Consider the following 19444-nt stretch of genomic DNA (forward strand, 5'->3'; position numbering starts at 1 on the left):
GCCCCTATCTATGCTTAGTAGGACACTAACATTGAAAAGTCCCCACTGTTGAAAGCCCAATTCTCTTTAAAATTAAACCTTTTGTTTCAGGATAGCTTTAAGGAACAAACCAGCAAAGCAGCCTTTGTTTTAGAGGGCTTGAACAGTTTTAAGATCCCCACTGACAGGCTGACTAGGCCAAGCAAAACAAGCCCAGGATGTCAGATTTGTGTTTGTTCCTTGTGTCAAATTCCTTGTTCTCCCTTTGACTTCATTCCCGAAAAAATACTGGTTTTTATTTTGTCTTATTTTTAATCTAGACCTGAAAAAAAACCCTATAATTTTTAGTTTCCATTGAGGACATAATGTTGTTGCTGTTCATTGGACATATGAAGTAGGGAACCCAACTTGATAATCAGATTCTAAATTAAGTTTTCATAAATATATGTATTTTTTTAGATGGGCTGTTTTCATTTATCTAGAAATCACTGAGTTGGTGCTTCTACTTACTGTGAATGATTTTAGGCAGCCTAGATATGATCTTCTTGAAATTTGATAGATATAAGCAAGTCTAGAAAACAAATCTTGTGCACATGCAAAAAAAAATCTGTTAAATTAGAATAAATAAAATTATTGAAAACATTTAATGATTTATTTTATAAATTTTGTGTTTAACATATTCTGGCAAGTGTGCCTCATATGCACGTTTTTATCTCCATACAGCTTACGTACCTGCAAAGAACATGGTCTTTTCTGACATAACATCAGAGAGTTTCAAAGTGAGCTGGTCTCCAGCTGGACCTGAGGTTTTGTCCTATCTCATTAAATATAAAGTAGCAGTCGGTGGAGATGAATTCATTGTTTCTGTACCAGCTTCAAGTACCAGCTCAGTTCTCACCAACTTACTACCTGAAACTACCTATGCAGTCAGTGTGATTTCTGAATATGAAGATGGTGATGGCCCTCCCTTGGATGGAGAGGAGACCACCTTAGAAGGTAGGATTCCCATTATTCTCAGACACAAGGGATTCACATGTTCAAATAATAATTTGCTTAGCTGGAGAACAAGGAAATGAGGAAGAGCCAGGTAAGGCTGAGAAGCTGTACTGCCATGCAGGATGAGAATAAACATTATTGTATCTCAGTGCATTCAGTAAAGATTTAAAATTCTAATCATAAGGAAGCATTAAGTTGCTAAGATTGCAATTTAATTTTTCTGAGGTCGGATGTGTTCCTCTGCTGTGTTCCTTTGCAGTGGCCTGCTTTCAAATGAAGTAGTGTGCTCTCAATAATAAATTCCATGGCACAAATAATTGTCAATATAGACTCAAGTTGGACTAGATGAACATTGTAGATCCTTTCCAATGGAACTATTCAGTTCTATTCTACCCTATTCAACAATTAAGAGACTGATGCAGGAATTCATGTTGACTTCAATACATTTAAAGACAAACGTGTGCCTACGCAATTTGCTATGTCTACATCTAATATAACACTAATAGAAATATTTTTTTATATACACTAGCCTTAAGTTTTGGTTAACTTTTTTTATCAGAAATTCATTGGTCTGATCCAATAACTGATTCAAAACTTCCATTGATGTCAGTATGTGTTTAATATGATCTGTGGCTGTAAATTTAAGCATGGTAGCTTTACTTTTCCTTGTTAGAGTTGCCATGATGCATTTCTCCTGATTGAAAAGAGCAGCATGACAGTAGATGTGATTTGCTATTCCAGTAGTTGAACACTCAGTCTACTCTAAATCATGCTTTTAAAAATATTGATCTACTCTTTTTCATTATTCCATGCTGTCATTTGTGACCTTTGGTGACATAAATGGTTCCAAGGGAGCAAAAGAAACAGCTTGAAGATTTGTTAATTGCTCTTTCCTCTTAAGACTGATAGAAATAAACACTTATAAAATTGCTTAGTTTGGATGTTAAGTTTGGAAGATACAGGTTTCACTGTCAGCGTGCACATTTCCATGACTGTACCAGTCAGAATATTTTGGCCACACATAATTTTCCCTTAGGAAAACAGACAACTCTTGGCTGATTGAACATGTATCTTGTGTGCATAAGGAACAGGAGAAGGAAAAGATTTAATAAAAATAATCTGCCTTCCCATTTGTAACTGATACTACCTTAAATAATTATTAACATTGGGATCTGGTGATGTCCCAGCACGTCTCAGAAGACAGAGTTCTTCTACAGCCACATAAACATCAGCAGCTCTCCATGCAGATCTAGCTAACAGTTTGAGCCAGATGGCTTTCTTGGCAATTAACTTTGGTTTCAGGCTTTTAAAGGATTTGAGGTTGAGTATTGTGTTTCTGATTAATAGAAAATAAGTTTCTTTTTTAAAACTTGGATTATTAATTACTCTGCTCTTAACTTTGAAGAACAGTATTTATGGAATATAAATAGCAAACAACAAAAAACCAGAACTTTTTTCCCTAAGTGACAATGTTATGTGCTGCTAGGCAGCGTGCAGTACAGTGGATCTTAATTTCTGTTGGAAGAGTCAAGTCTTTTTTGCTGTGCCCACTGAGCTCATATGAACTGCTGTGTCTTTTGTCAAGGAGCAGGCTAGGTTAAAGGATTCACCACAGTTTTTTCTCCATTACTTTCTAAGATAACAAGCCATTTCTTTGAATTAGAGACTAAATGAAGAAACCTTTTTTAATCATTAGATGCAACTTGTATTTCAATGAATATATTTTTTGTTTGAAATTCAGAGAAATAGAATTGGTTTGGTGGGGTTTTTTTTGCTCTTTGTTCCTTGTTTGTTCTTGCAAACAGGATAGCTGGGTGTGTAGTCAGGTGTATCTGACAACTGCCAATGAAATGGGTGCAGAAGCAAATGGATGCAGCAAGGAAACTTTTATAATTTGTTGTGTTAAGAAGTTTCCTCACTATGCCCAAATGTCCCTGACACAGTTCAGTTCTACTCTTACCACTAAACACAGTCAGACTATCTTAAGTTTCAGAAGCAGTTGTATAAACTGGGATGAATGTACTTTTGGAGACAACTTTGGTCCACTGCTGAATGTAACTATGATCCTAAATTTTCAGAAATCACAAAAGGTGTGTGTACCTAAAGCAATGGGTAGGCAATAGAAGCAGTTTTGGTAACCTGTATGAGGTAACAGAATGATTGACGTGGTTTTGCTTCAGATACTTCTTCATTAAAGGCAAATATTTACAACTTACATGTGTATATTTTTTGCAGTTAAAGGTGCTCCTCGAAACTTAAGGATTACAGATGAAACTACTGATAGCTTTGTAGTTGGCTGGACTCCAGCTCCAGGAAATGTCCTGAGGTACAGGGTTGTTTATAGACCACTTACTGGAGGAGAAAGGAGGCAAGTGACTGTATCAGCAAATGATAGGTCAACTACTCTGCAGAATTTGATCCAAGATACAAGATATGAAGTGTCTGTTGTTCCTGAGTATCAGTCTGGGCCTGGGAATTCATTGAATGGATATGCAAAAACTGATGAAGGTACATGATCAATGCTGTGAAGACAGTAAGCATGAGAAAAACTCACTGCATGTTGACATATTCATACTGAAAGGAGAATAAATCATATAGTCCATATATATTGTCCTAGATAAACAGAGAGTTATAACATTGCTCAAGCCTAGCTGAGAGGTAATGTAAGACAATAGAATTTATCAAAATTGCAGTATTTCATTTTAAAATATAGTATCTTGAACCTGATATGGCAAGGTAACTTGGGTGAAGAATCTACTTGTATGTTTAATTAGTTGTCCCCATGATTCTTTATATTGTCAATGATATAAATTATATACCTGATATAAATTCAGACTCTGTTTGCACTTTGTGCTGAATGTTTAGCAAGAAATTAATGGAACATTTAATTTTCTCAAGTTATCACTGTAGATTTAATGAATGTGAAAATGCATGATCCTTTAACACGTATCATGCCTTATTAAACAAAATCTAGAGAATACCAAAAGTATGACTGTCCTGATCATTGTTGAAGTTTCACTTATCCATGAAAGTCATCATCAAAAAGACCTCTTTAGGAAACCAAAACGTGTTAATTTCACCTTTCATTTGTCATCTTCGACTTGATTCTGAATACAGTGACTTCAACATGGATCTTTGTTGAATCTGAGCATATCTAGAGGTGCTAGTATGTATAAGTTCTCCAGGATTGAGCCTGCTTTAACAGGAAAAAAAAATGGGCCTTATTGTGCATTTTTGCCTCAGGAGGGTGGGGATGGGAATGTACAGTCCTGATTACAGTAAAGGTACACCGTAGCAGGGTTGGTCCAGCCTATTAGACAATTTTTTTTTAGCATAAAATCCTATGTAGTGTTAAACTAAAGATAAACCAAGAAATTAAGCTTCAACTTTTTGTCAACATCTTTTAACATGTGCAGTCCGAGGAAATCCAAGGAATTTGAGAGTTTCTGATGCTACAACATCAACAATGAAGCTGTCTTGGGGTGCTGCTCCTGGCAAAGTGCAGCAGTACTTTATAACATACACTCCAGTGGCAGGAGGTGAAACTAAGGAAGTGACTGTGAAAGGTGACACCACCTCTAAGGTGCTGAAAGGCTTGGACCAAGCCACTAGGTATGCACTGACTGTGTCTGCCTTGTATGCCTCTGGAGCCGGAGATGCCCTTTCTGGAGAGGGAGAAACACTTGAAGGTAATTATTTATTGTTTCTGTTATTATTTATTCATTATCAGACCGATGTTTATGGTGTCTTAAAGTGTCTTCCCAAGTTTTTTGTAGAAGTAAATATCTAAATGAAAAATAGACATAGACATTCTCCTACTTTACATGGACTTTCCAAATTTTCTCTCTCTAGAAGAAAAAAATGGGTTAAATCACTAGTTGTGGAGGAGACTCTGTGTCTCTTGAAAAAGCTATTGCAAGAAACACCAGCCACAACTGACTGTGCTTCCACACCAGCCTTCATTAAATATTTTGTCTTATAACCTATCTTCCGAGCTGTTTTAGTGGCATATTCTTCTTAATGTAACGGGATTAATTAATGGGGTTAAAATATCTCATCCATATGAAAATTTGCAACATTTCTACAATACTGAGTTTGAAACATGTTCAGGGACCATTTTTGCATCAGAGAAACAACACATAGTTTTAGGCATACAGAGTCAAATCCTGCTTTTAACAAAGAACCTGAAGCTAACCATAAACAGAATGCTGGCAAAATCATAAGTCAGACCCAAAGACTTTCTTATAAGGAGGAAAGGCTGTTCTTTCTCTGACATTGAGCAGATAATTTCCCAGACTAATTCTGTGTGAGCATTCTCAATGTGATCTGTAGATTGTCAGAGGATAGGGAAATCTTCCTTGTAGGCCTTGAAAGGAAGTGTGACTCTGCTCTGTGCTGGCCAGGGATGCTCTGCTGAAATCTGGCACTGCAGCTGTGTAGGCACTACACTTGAAAACATCTTATGGACGAATTATGTGGAATTAAGGCTTGTCTCTTGATGCTAGTCAAGTTACAGTAGGAATATACTCAATTCTCAGTTTCTCTACCAGTTCAACTTTTTATTCATGACATAGATTACAAAAAAAATGCAGAAAATGTACTTTAAATAGGAAAATGTAAAATAAAACAATTTTAAAAATCAGTTTCAATGATTCACCAAGGTGCTGAATTCTTCCTAATAAAATGTAGGCACTTGAGCACTGCTGTTTGCAGCATGGGGTTCCTAGGATTCTTCTGTGATTGATGAAGAAAGGCAAATACTTCCAGTAGGCAGATAGTCCATCTGAGATCTCATTTTTCCTTCAAAGAGCATTTCTCTGTCCACTGACTATACAAGGAGTAAGTGGCAGATCTAGACACCAACTGCCTGCCTGTCCCACTGCCTGAGACCAGCTTACTCTGATGGATGCAGCTGTCAGAGAATCAAGCACCTTGCTGTTCATGCTGAAAGTTTCCTACCTCCCTTGCTTTCACTACAAATGCAGGGTCCAAAAAACTCCTTTTGTAGGAGAAAAGAGCCTGTCTCCTGCCCAGAACATTGCTGAGATCCAGGTAAATGAGATCAGGTATCAATATTCTGCCCATAGCCTCCAGAAAAGCTAGAGATGATCAGGACATAATGAACTTCCCTGTTGGTGGTGGTGCTGCCACTTCCTGGTCTAACATTTTTAGGAGGGAAGAGGCAGGGTGAAAATGTAGATTTTGTGCTGTGTGGGAGAGTTTGAATTTACCTCCACACCCCAGCAGGTTCACAATACTGCAGAATTTATTAGGTAAGAGTCTTCTTTATTCTTTCCACTGAACATGAGCCACCCAGGAATACAAATTTTACCCTCAGAACAAAAATAGAGTCCCAAGTAGACAGAGGAAGCTGATATCCCTGCTTTCTCCTCTGCGCTATCAGTGTGTAGCCTCAGTCTTCCTTTGCAAATCAGGAGAAGCCTCTGTCTCACTGTTAAACAGACTGAGTGGTTCACTTCTTAGGAACATACCTCAAATTTTAGTAAAGGTTTGACCAAGTTAGCTGTTTACATTTGGTGGAAACATTTTCATTGAGTATGTTTGCAGTAAACTTAGGAGAGCTCTTTTATTAACATGGAGTTGTGGAGACATCAAGTGTGTTTCAAATTCATAAAGTAAGCTTAGCATTTTATCCTGTCATAAAACTTGAACAAAAGAAAAATCTTTTAGGGCACTGCCTAGAGCTTCAGTTAAAACACATCCTAGAGAGAGCAGTGAATGAAATACAGTAGAATCCAAAAGCCAAAATCATCAGAAAAACAGAATTCAGTCTCAGGTACAGAGACTGTCTTGTCCTTTCAGTGCTCCCTGCTTTGTGTCTTCCTCAAGGGCTCTGATTCTTATTTGGACTTTCTGCTTTGCTAAATTGTTAATAAGAAGAAAAACATTCTCAACATTGGTTAAAGTGACAAATAATTTAAAAGAATATTTGCCTCTATCTTAGGAATAGGCTTGTATGAAACCAGATGAAGTTTAAAATGGGTGTTGGACTTGAAAGGTCACAGAAGCATTTCTGTATGAAATTTTGCTCTAAGCAACTGAATTGAAACATTACATTAAAAATTCAGTGTCAAGTTTTTTTTTTTGGATAAATACGAGCAAAGAACATCCTATCACTCAACTGAATGACTTCTTATCCAGTTCTTCAACTGGGAGGACACCAAATTAAAAATTATTTTCCACTTTGACATGTATAGCTTTATAACTCAAGTATAAATTCTTTGAAGATTCAGAAGGATTTGAAAATCCTATCAGGGTGCTCTTCAGAAGACATTACTCTTCATATGAAAACTGTCTCTTAAATTTTCTTGGTTAGATAAAACATCAGTAAAAGCACTGTGTAGATGCCAATCCTTACTGGGTGATCAAAGGGAAACAACAGAATACAAATTTCTTTTTGCATGAAGCAAAGACCTAATTCATTATATTTCCTCATGAAATATCTACCATGTATTTCAGTAATCAGCATATCTGCAGTTTCATGGGGCAATAAAAGTACTTGAATTAGGCCACAACTCTTTGAACACAGTTGTAGATATTTTAAAAGACTGTGACTAACAGTATGAAAGGTTTTCAGAATATTTGTTGCAGCATATAAGACAGTATTTCACTATATGGCCCTATCTTACCACAGTGAAGGATAAAATAACAAAACCTTTAAAGAAACCCAGACAATTATGAGTAAAGAATTGCAATTTTGGAACTGAAAGGTAACATTGAAATTTCAAATCTTATTATAGAAGTTTACATCAAAAGAGATGTTATGCTGGCTGGGAAGCTAAAGTAAATATGGTTGGACCAGGATGAAAAGTTACATAGGTCAGTGAAGTGAATACTTGACTAATGAGTAGCTGAAATAACTTGTCTGGCTGAGGCTGGAAATAGGACAGGTCTTAACTTCTGGAGAAATAAACTTATCAACAGTAATGACAAAAAAGCTGTGAAAGGAAGCATAAAAAAGTGTTTAGTATTTTAGTTAGTTTTTCCATGAGCCATGGTGTCTGAGAAACAAAATAGTGTGGTGTGTGTTTTTCATTGCCAACAACCCAGAAAGACTGAGCACTTAAGTATTTTTCTGTATCAGGAATCCCTATGGGGCTTACTTGATGTCTTCACCATATGAATTCTCACCAAACCTATTCAGTCAGTGGTGCCATAGTTGCTCATCGTATCAGGAGCTAGGCTTGAGATTGCCTTTCAAACTGGGATGGTTGCTAGCTCATGGAATTGATATGTAGCCTAAGAGGAGTGAATTTGAGTGTAGAGAACATTTCAGCACTAATAGAAAAGTGAGAAAAGAAGAGGTGGATACAGTACCTTCTCCAACTCTCTTATAGTCAAGAGGCAGGAAATGAAAAATCCAAACTCTCAGATGTTTATGGAATTTTACTGAATCACTAAATGGTCTCCTGTGATTAAGGATGTAGGCAAGCATTCTTCCTGCTTTCAGTAATGATTTATTTTGTTCTGCATCTAGTAGTAGAACCCACATGGGCAGTTACTCTCAGACAAGAGTATCCTTCAGCAGAGAGGAAAAAACCAGAAATTTTTAGGCTGCTCTAACCTGATCTGCATGGACATGTCTGCCCAGGAATTCATTGAAGGCCCTTCAGTTATGTTTGTTATCTCCAAAATATTTTGGAGCATTTACAATTTGCCCCCTATTCCTCTGCTTTGCTCTGCATAGTAGTTTTGCAGTGTTTTGAAGTGGCTTGTTTGTTTCAGGATTCATGGGAAAATCAATCCACAGAAACCTAGAAACCATTCTGTGTGCTTGATATAATTTACCATGTGGGTAATCTCAGTTTCTCCTTGTGTTTTTCCTTTTGCTAAGCATATGCTTGCCCTTATTGCTTCTCTGCATAAAACAGAGAGGGCAAATATTCCTCCAAGTTACTGTAGATAATCTCTTTTATAAACTGTTTGCATAGCTCTCCGGTCCAGCCCAAAGATAAACACATGCCAGAGGATCAGCATTTTATGAACTGTTCACAGACAACGCTGTGTAGAGAGCTTAGCAAATGAGTAATCAGAAAATGAGTCATTTCTGAGTGCTGTTCCATTACCAGGTAATTGTTATTCAGAGAGAATGGATTTATTTCTTTTTGTGTGTTTGTGTGTGTGTGTTTGTGTGTGTTTTTGGAGCAGGAAAAGGGAAACAATGCATTTGCTCCTTTGTTGAAGGAGTATACTTTCCTTCTTCAGAAATTCCGATTTTAGGAAACTTATAGTGTTCTCATCTTTTGTATGACTTCTTTCAGTCATTGGCTGATTTTGTCTACAGTTATGAAGTACCATTCAGAGGTGAAAATTCTGGAGCTTTATATTTCATACTGCTTTAAACATAACTGCATGTGCAAAATATGTGCTGTAGAAAACTCTCCACTTCTATTCTCTCACTTCCAAAAGTGCATGGCAATCCATCACTGGGCAGCTTTGGTTGGAGCAGTTCTATAAAGGTGCCATGGAAAATTTTTCCTCAGACATACTTTTTTGGATATGATTCCCCTCAGCTCACACAAAGTTGTTGAAACTGCTAAAGTAAGTTAAATCAGTGAAGACTGACATTGGCCTTGGGATGGAACAGGGCTTGTGACAGCTGGGGGAACTAAACAAATTTGCACTGATGGTTATATTGATGTTATGTAATATAGATTGAAGAACAAGCAAGAAACAGTCATGGAACGTCTTAGGGAAAAGTCATTCTCTTATCTCCAAACACTCCAAATAAACCATTTGGCTTTAAATATTGCTTGGGATCGTATGATCTTTACCCAAGTCCTCATACGCCAGAAATAAAACACAATGAGAAACACGGTGAAGGCAGTGAGTCTAAATGCAGCAGACAGCAGGCAGTTTGTGAGAGCTACTGTTTTTCTAATCTGTTTTTTAATAAGAGAAGTGGTTTTAGGTCTGGCAAGAATTTGATTTTCTGCCCAAATGCATGCTGTCAGATGAAAAGAACATACTGTACATTAGCTGCTAAGCAGATTAACTTTCATACATTGCTGTTGTTTTAAAGACTAAAAAATTCATTGCTAGATTAAGCAATCAATACAGAAATGCTTAATCCTAATAAATGTCTGAAAAGCTTGAAAGCTGAAGATCTGTTTTATGTGTCCTTTTGCTGGCAGCTATATTGTTTGCAAAAACGTTTTAACAATATTTGAGCCACTGACTGTAATCAGGGAAGTCATTACACTTTTAAATACAAATTTCAGAGAAATTTAGAAAAAAGGCTGGTTCATTTTTTTCCTCCAGGAAAATGCTCAGTAATCAGGTTTCCATCTTTCTTGCACTAAGAAATTTCCAAGTATTTCCACTTATATCAGTGCAGATCCTAGGCTAGACATGCTGTTGGTAAAAAAGAAGAAAGTTCTTTGGCATATGTGAGGTTGCTGGTCTGCATTAGCAGAGGTGTCAGCCTGTTTTCTTTCTTATCTTTGTCCTTTTTGGAATAAGCAAAAACAGGCATATTGTATTATATTCAGGACAGTATAAATAAATTTGAGAGATAATTATGTCATTGTGTCTTCTGCTTTGGAAAGAGAATCTTTGTTTCAGTGATACAGGGCCCAAATCTTCCATACTGTTTGAGGAGTAGCTATTTGTGTTGTGAGAATTAAGCCGTACCAAAACAAGATATGAAAAAAAGTTGTCATAACTAGATCATTTTCAGTTTGAAGTGACTTTCTGTTGTATATATTTCTTATAGTTTAGGTTTTGGGATTTTGGAGGAAGGCTCATTTTTGGTCAGAAAATGAGTAGCAGTTCTTTGCTACATAAATGATTCTATTTTGCTGTTTCTGTAGTAACATAAGAATGCTTTAGAAATGAATGGCCTCCTACAGCCAGAATAGTACAAATTCAAGTGACATTTTCTTACAATGAGATTTTTAGCCTATCACAGGCACTTTACGTAATGGTCAGACAGCGTAGTGCTGCTTCCGCCCTGACAGAAACAAGGACCCATTGTCTTCAGGAGGTTTAATGCTGTATCATGCATTTTTAAAATTATACATTCCAAGATTTTTGAGTGACCTTTGAAACAGACTTGACAATCTGAGGAAAATTATCTTAGTTTTTTCTAGGAAACAAAGTATGTATCAGAAAAAACCCCAGTGGGGGAAGATTGAGTGAATAATAAAAAGATATTTCTTCACAGTGTTAACTGAATAACTTTGGGAAAAGACAGATAGAATATTAAAGAGACTGAATGTGAACACCTGTTGGCATTATCCTACATCAGGGACTTGGGAGTGCTCTGGCTGAAGGTCCTCTAACCATTGTTTTCAGTTAGAACTCTCCTGGTTGGCCTTTCTGCCTTTCTGCAGAACAGAAGAAATCTGCTTTAATGGGGTTATGTGAGTGTGCAGTAAGTCTTTGGCTTTCCCCTGCACCATGGCCACATCCCCTCTCTACTTGCCTGAGGGCTGGTTGCTAGCCACTTTATGTCTTGGAGAGAGGGATATCAGCCCACCCAAGTGGTAGCCTCCCCCAGTGCTGAGGAGAGTTTGACCATTGGAGTATCATCTGCTATCTACTATCTAGAGGATTATCTGCTGTCATCTTATCTGATGCATGCACTTGGATCCTTGGCTGTGGCAATCTAGCCTGCTGACACAATGGGATACTCCTGACTTTTGCCCATTGTAAACAAGGCAGGACTCAGGCCAGAACATTTTGGTCTATGCCACTACAAGCGAAGGCTTATTTAGTTGATTCTGACATTTTAGGATGCTAGCTTACAGAAATCGTATGTTTAACTGAAATGAAACATAGCTCTGCACAAAATTTACCACTGCAGATTGATTTTGAAACCTGGTTTTAAAAAAACACGCACAGAAAGCTGTTTAAAATTTGGGCCCAAATTGCATGTAAAAATCCCACTGAGATCAGCTGGAGTTGTGTAAATGTCTCTGAGGGGAAAGGCCATTTGAATAAGGACATTTGATTTTTATGAATGTCAACATTTTAATTTTAGCTGAATCAGTCTTGTGTTCAATAACAACAGTGATTGCTGGAGAGCTACGGGAAGTGAGCCAAGTGGACAGAGGGAAACTGCTTTATTGTGTCTCTGGCACACTACAGTGGAAAAACTTAATATGGAAAGTGGACATTTCAGAAGTACAGAACAGAGTATAAAAGCACCTGACTGAAGGTTACCAAGTGAATTTTTCAAAGTGTGTCTGCTCTAAGTGATGGTAAGGTTGTACAGGGGACTGTAGGTAGTGAAAAGTGCTCTGAGATAAAAAAATCTTTGTTTGCTGATGTCTTGGGGGCTGTATGAAGTGATGAACATACATTAGCTTCCATTTCTAATCAAGAAAAAGCAGGAGTCCTTTGCTAGCCAGCCAGCACTTTTCTTTCTTATGATGTGCATTGTCTCTCCATGCTCCTTAATCATCCTGTTTAAACAAGCAGGCAAGATATTCAAGTGGATATTGAACAAACATTGCTGAACACATTGACCAAAGAATAAAAATAAGTATTCAGGTGTTACAGTTGTAGCTTTTGTGTGTGTCATGTACCTGACATATAAGCAAGCTATGCAGGTATTTAGTTTTAATACAAGAGAAGAATATTTCATAGGTCTCATTGTATGTTTGTTAGTGGCCACATTATAGCATTGATACTGTGGAGGATAAACGTGTTTCTTGACTCTCAGTGTAGCAGCTTTGATAATATTTCATGGAATCCAAACAGTTTAAGACTTACAGTTTGAGTTCATCTTAAACATAGGTGTTCTCCTAATAATAAATTAAAAATAAACCACTGTGGGAGATCAACTGAAGGAGAAAAAAAGCTGTGAGTGAACTTCCACCTCACACGTGAGGTGCAAATCAAGTTAGCGTGTTATGTTGAAGAAATGTTCTCAGTTGCAGTGTAACATATAAAATGTCCAATTTCCCTTAGTAGGTAAGTTGTCTTGTCAGCAGTTTCCAACTATTTGAAGTAAAAATTTTCCATTTAGTTCTAGTGGTTTGGTAGAAATCCCAGTTCCTTTTCCCTCTTTTACCTTGACTTATAAAAAAGACATTTAGTTCCAAAGAATATTTATTTCAGAACCAACATATTACAGTAACTGCTGCTCATTATAATCCATTCCAAACAAATTATTTTCCTCTGTTATTTAATGACCTCAATAATGACTTAATCAATAAGGGTTTTAAATAAGAAGTTATTTTTGCAGTATTTCCAACATATATCATTAGCTGTAGTATCCAAGAGTAGACTTGCAAAAAATTGTGCTGTGGTAGCAGATACTTGAATACTGAAATCATGTTGTGGCAGAGCCATGTTTTAAAGTAGCCAAAATAAAGTGACTTGTATATTTATATTACATTAAAATATGGAAAGAAAGGTTTTTATTGTGAGACATCTGTGCATTCTATCAAGTTAGGTTTTCCATATTTTTTCCATTTGGATTGCCTTAATATTTTTTTTTATTGTATGAAAAAGCCAAGATTTGAGAGTAGGAGCTTAAGAGCAGACAGAAAAATTGCTGTAATTTACTTTTGAAGGCAAATCCTTTTTTCAGGCTTCCAGGAAAATTGTTATTTGGAGCTAAGATTCTGCCCTGGCTTTCATTTAATGCAGTCACTGAATTTGGTGAGACTTCATGAAGCATGAGCTGAATTGGCCCTTTTCACTATAACTTTTTCAGTATATGCAATCGCTGTTGGGAAATGTTAACTGAACTTTACCAAACCCTCTGTATCTTAACCTTTCTTTGAAGAGAAGATGCCATAAATTGTGGTAATTTATATTACATGGCTAGAAAAATCAGTTTGAAGGGTACAATTTTAAGAACTGATGCAGAGCTAGGACAGAAAAAGAACTGTCTCCAGAAAAACATGATGGAATGTCCCTAAGACTGAATTAAAATCAGAAACCCCCCCACAACGCGTGTTCTGTTAGGTGTACTTGAGAGTCATCTTTGTGATTGCTGTGGTACTCTCTGATTCTGCATTCTGTGTGGCTGGTGAATCTCTGATAGGTTGACATTAATTTCTATTCATCATTAAGTCAAGTGGGATTAGTTATCTCACTTTTAATGAAGCTGCACCAGCAAGGAGATGTTTCCAAAACCAAACTTTCTACAGATAATATTTTCTGCTCCACTGGGATTGTGTTTGGAAATGTTGCAGATTGTGGTGGAAGTAAAAGACAAATGAATATGAAAAGTGAAAACTCAGACTATGACTTTGAGCAATTTGCTGCTCAGCCTGAAACTGCTTCAGACTTCTGAATGTAGTGAGGTCTGTTCTTGCAATGAGTGTAAGTAGTGGAAAGTGGATAAGTATTGAATTCCTCTGTGTTCAAAGAGTTTTGATTCTGCTCCTGTGGCTGCTATGGATTAGTATAAGGACATACTTTTATCAGTGAGGGTAAAACTTAACTGTGATGCCATGAGGCCACCCCAAGTGTTTAAGTCTTCTTGCTAAGCAGGAGCCACTCAGGAATGTCCTGTACAGTGAGAAATCCCACAGAGAATACACACCAAAGAACTGAGTACTTCTCTGTCTATGTGGATCTGGTTTCATAGAGCCCTTTTGCAGATTTTTCTATGATGAGGCTGTTGCACTAAATCCACCAGTCAATGCTCCTTTCCTGCTATCAAAAGCAAGTCATTGCAACAGGAAAATTGAACATATGTTATAAATGTACATTGAAGATTAAGCAGAGGCACTCCTTTGACTGCACCACTTTAGACCAATGAGCTGAATTTTTAAGCAGAGGAACTACTCTGGTGTGTTAGGTGAGACTCACATATCCATCTGACACTGGATTTCACAGACTAATAAGCTGCTTCCTTTTTTCCCTTTGGCTGAAACAAACTACAGGGAGGAAAGAGGTAAAGGTCTTATGAATGGAAAGATGGAGAATGTTTTCTACAGTAAGTGTGGGATGATGTAAACACATGCAAATTAGTTGTGAACATAAAATGAAATAGCTGATCTGGTAAGTGGGACTCTGGAATATACTAGTACTAATAAATCACCAAATGAAGTTGTCAGAGAAAGTACTCTTATTAGAGGCCTGGGCAATCATCAAGCATATGGAGTTCAATAAGGGCAAGTGCTGGATTCTGCACCTGGGATGGGCAACACTGGATTTACAGACAGAGCAGGGAATGAGATGCTGGAAAGCAGTGCCAGGGAAAGGGACCTGGGAGTCCTTTTTGATGGAAAGTTGAATATGAGAGGGAAGACAGGAGCAGACACTGATCTCTTTTCTGTGGTGATCAGTGACAGGACCAAAAGAATGGCCTGAAGCTGTGTTAGGGGACTTTTAGGTTGAATATTAGAAAAAGGTTCTTCATCTAGAGGGTGGTTGGGCCCTGGAACAGGCTTCCCAGGGCAGCAGTCACAGCACCAGCCTGACAGAGTTTGAGAAGTGTGTGGACAATTCTCTCAGGAACATGATGTGACTGCTGGGGATGGTGCTGTGCAGGCCTCATAGTTGGTGATCCTTCTGGGTCCCTTCCAACTCAACAGATTCTGTGATTCTGTGATTCTGTGATTCTGTGAAAAGTCTCCATTATTTAACCCTTGGAAAAAAGGTACACACATAACAATGACGATGAATGAACGAAATAAAATCATTTTTTTGAGAGTTAAAATTTACCTAAGTGAGCTGCACCACATTTAAGCACTGGCTTCATTCCAGGTCTTTGAATACTGCCATTGTTATTTTGCATATTCTAAAGCATGACTGCTAAGTATCTTACATGGTTGGGATAAGATCATTCATAGTCTGAAGTTAGCTTTAAGCATTTTGTTGAAACCTTCATCTATTTTCTCTTGGGACTACCCTCGTATGTTATTGAAAATATTAATGGGAAAGGTTTGGTTTGGCTTTTAAGATCATTTGGCTTTTACATTTGTACTTTGCTAACTTGCGCTATTTGTGTTTAAGAGAGAATTTGCTGTTTTCTTTCTTGCAGAACGTGGTTCACCACGTAATTTAGTTACCACAGACATAACTGACACTACAGTTGGGTTATCATGGACACCAGCTCCAGGAACAGTTAACCATTACAGGATAGTATGGAAATCACATTATGATGATACCGTGGGAGAGAAGAGAGTCCCAGGAAATACAGTGGATGCTGTGATAGAAGGCTTGGAGCCAGAGACTAAATACAGGATTTCGGTATATGCAGCCTACAGCAGTGGAGAAGGAGACCCGGTAGAAGGAGAGGCTTTTACTGATGGTAAGTGTAATACATTACCACCATTTTTAACATTCTGTTTTATGAAATTATAATTTTAAAATAAAATGGACCTTATTTTTCCCCTTTCTTTTTTATTTTTTATGGAAAGTTTCCCCAAACCAAAATGCCACCTCAGCTCAGCCAATTTTGACATTTTGTTGGACTATTAAAAAACCGAACAAAAAATCTTTTCTATTTCATATAGGTTTGGATTCAGCAAGAATTACTTCCAAATTAAGATATGATTTGGTCTGCATATTACTCTGAATTCAACCTTTTATAGGTTTGGTGTGATTGCTAAAAATCAGGTGAAGGAAATATGGATAGAGCAAGGAGGAAAGTGGGGTGCATTCCCACAGAATCAATGAGTTTCCTTTCCAAGTTATTGCCCTTCCAATCTTCACAGTCCTCAAACTGAGGCTCACTGGATGATTTTATTGTTTGTTAGTTACCTTTCTGGGGCTCTTCTTTTTCTTATTTGCAAAACATTATATTGTATTTGGTCAAAGGACGCTCAAGCCTCTCCTGCAGTGTAGGCAAAGTGAAAAAACACAGAGCCCAGGGATGGCTTGTTTCTTTGTAGCAGGAACTGCAAGTGAAGGAGTCAGAATGAATGAAGGGATGTCCTGGATAAGGCTTGACATTCCTGTTGTTTGCCTAAAGGGGCCATGCAAAGACAGAGCCTGAGGGAGGAAGCATCATGTGTGTTTACATGTTCTTGTGCTCTGTCCTAAGCATCTGTTTTGACTACTGCTGGAGACAGGCTGCTGAATTACGTTAACCTTTGTCCTTGACCCAGAGCAGTTGTTCTCAAGGTTTTGCAAGAGTAGTGGTTGCTGCTGCTAGTAAGAGCTGACTCCCCAGAGTCAAAGCAGACTAGCAGACTGCTGTGCCACAGCTTCCTTCTTGGTTCAAGCACAGCAACTCCAGCTGTTCTAGCTTTTCCAGGTTAGGTGGGTAGCTAGCCTCATCATTTGTACTGATTCTCTGTGCACTGACTGAGGGAACTTGCTGTTAGGCCTACCAATAGCCCCACACCTGGGGCTAATAGCCTGAAACTATTGTATCTTTCTGGCACACACACAATTAGAAATTGTCAGCTCTTAGGAGCTACAACGCCTACATTACTGTGTGTTGAAATACTGACCGATTCCACCATGCCAAGAGGGTTCAGCTTTGCCAAAACCTAGATGGCTTATTTTGGCTGACAGCCAGCATTGCATACCTGTCAGTTCACTTGGGATTATTTATACCATTTGTACAGTCTGGAAAATATCTCTTAGAAGCTGAATGCTGCAATTTGTCGAGAAAATGCTTTATTAGTTCAAAGGTCTATTTCAGCACATATGCTATGTTGTGATGAGTGATTTTCCAAGCATTTGGAAAGTCACTCACATCTATTTGAAGGACAGTTTGCATGGGGTTCAACAACCAGCTGTTTAGGTATTCACCAGTACCTTATCAGACCTGTGAAGTCAAAACTTAGAAAATCTATAGGACATTGAGTTCATGAAAATCAATGACTTTATAATTTATCAATTTGAGAGTGCTGAATCCATTATTTAATGGATTAAGGAAAACATGACTAAGTAAAACTCCCAATTATGCAGTGTCATCATGTGATTTATACTTCCCCCTTTTTTGTCTCAGTAGTGAAAACCAAACATCTGGTTGTTTAGTCCATCACAATTAAAAAATAATTAACAAAGGCCTGTGAGATTCCCCTGTGTCTTCCCCACAATCAAATACTGGAATTTTAAAAAGGCCAATTTTATTTTTTAGTATAGTAGCACTAATTTTGTAGTCATGCATTTGAATATATCTGTACATGAAAAAGTAAAAATTTATCCATATTTTTACACTGAAAAGTGTCACCAAATGCCAGGACCCTGACAGTAGACAACGAGACAGAAAATACAATGAGAGTTAAGTGGCAGCCTGCGCCTGGGAAAGTCTTGTCTTACCGCGTGAACTACAGAGCACGCAGCGGAGGCAGGCAAATGTCTGGGAGAGTAAATGCCCCTGCCACCAGCATCGTGCTCAAGCGACTTAAGCCCCGCACCACGTACGACATAACTGTTGTTCCAATTTATGATTTTGGACACGGGAAATCAAGAAAAGGAGAAGGAACAACAGGTATGTACCACAAGGTTGTACAGGATTTCATAATGCAAGTTTTGTGCTTAAAATTAATAAGCAGGAAACATAGAAAAGCATGGCAGAGTCTGCCAAGATCATGAATTGACAGGAAAATTGAAGAAAATGTTATAAGTTGAGAAGAGAGTTTGATTTGTTTGAAATTTCACTGTGGCATAGCCTGAGCACAGCTTTTTGCTGTTGATATTAAGAGATGTAAGTACAGTGTAAAATCTGTTTGAAAATACTAGAATTGTTTTGAAATGCTGTCATCAGAAGTTCAAACAAGGTGTTTTGTGAGGAAGGCAGGCTACTTAATCAAATGTTGTCTGCTGTTGCATATTTTGCCTTTTGCTTGTGGGTATTGATTAAATAGCTACCCATCATCCTGTTATTTAGGTTTGTCTTCTCTGGTCACCATATTTTCTGTGGAAAACCCAGCTACTAAAAAGGGGGAGTAGATGATTTTGAAGATTCATCTGTGGAAGTCTGACTTCATGGTCTTTTGGACAGGCTGTCTTCTCCCTCAGAGACTGAAACTTTGAAACATTTATTAAGTCTCAGTGAACTTATTTTTGCGGAAAAAGCAAAACTCATTTTCCACTCTACCTTTAGTAGGAATGTGATGCTGGTCTTATACTTTGTAAGGAAATGTTCTCTAGATGTTCAGATCGATCAGATTTATTGTCAGTTTTCTGCTTCCATAGATGGAAAGCTATTAACTAAAGAGAATTTTTTTCAAGATGTTTCTGCCTGTCTGACTCTAGTGCCATTTGCAGAGGTTCTCTGTAGATAGTTCATGCCATTCTCTGTTTTCTGAATATACGTTATATTGAACGACAGGAAGTAAGATAAAGGTATCCTAACAGTGGAGATATCAGCACCTCAGTTACTGAAGAAAGGTTTCTTCTTAACCTAAAATGTGCTTGATATTAAGGAGTCACAAACACTTGAGCAGCTCTTAACCAATATGTAGTTGTTTAATGCTGAAAATTATACTGAGATAAATTTTAGATAATCCAGCTGCTTTTGATTTTTGAACTTTTCATCTTGATACAGATATGTCTCTGCTTTCAGTCTAAATAACTGTGG

General features: G+C 37.6%; 1 protein-coding gene across 6 annotated transcripts in view; it reads left to right on the plus strand.

The window, feature by feature from the left end:
• COL12A1 (collagen type XII alpha 1 chain) overlaps nt 1–19444 on the plus strand; it is a 99730-nt gene that overhangs the window by 17520 nt on the left and 62766 nt on the right. For 5 of the 6 annotated variants that reach the window (XM_063152910.1, XM_063152907.1, XM_063152909.1 and 2 more), the window contains exons 11-15: nt 703–975; nt 3211–3483; nt 4392–4664; nt 15947–16216; nt 18086–18352. The exons of the other annotated variant lie outside the window; for it this stretch is intronic. In XM_063152910.1, the coding sequence (XP_063008980.1) occupies nt 703–975; nt 3211–3483; nt 4392–4664; nt 15947–16216; nt 18086–18352 (1356 nt within the window). The remainder of the gene's footprint in view (nt 1–702; nt 976–3210; nt 3484–4391; nt 4665–15946; nt 16217–18085; nt 18353–19444) is intronic. 6 annotated transcript variants of the gene reach the window in all.

This window comes from Melospiza melodia, chromosome 3 (assembly GCF_035770615.1).
Source record: "Melospiza melodia melodia isolate bMelMel2 chromosome 3, bMelMel2.pri, whole genome shotgun sequence".
Taxonomy (NCBI): domain Eukaryota; kingdom Metazoa; phylum Chordata; class Aves; order Passeriformes; family Passerellidae; genus Melospiza; species Melospiza melodia.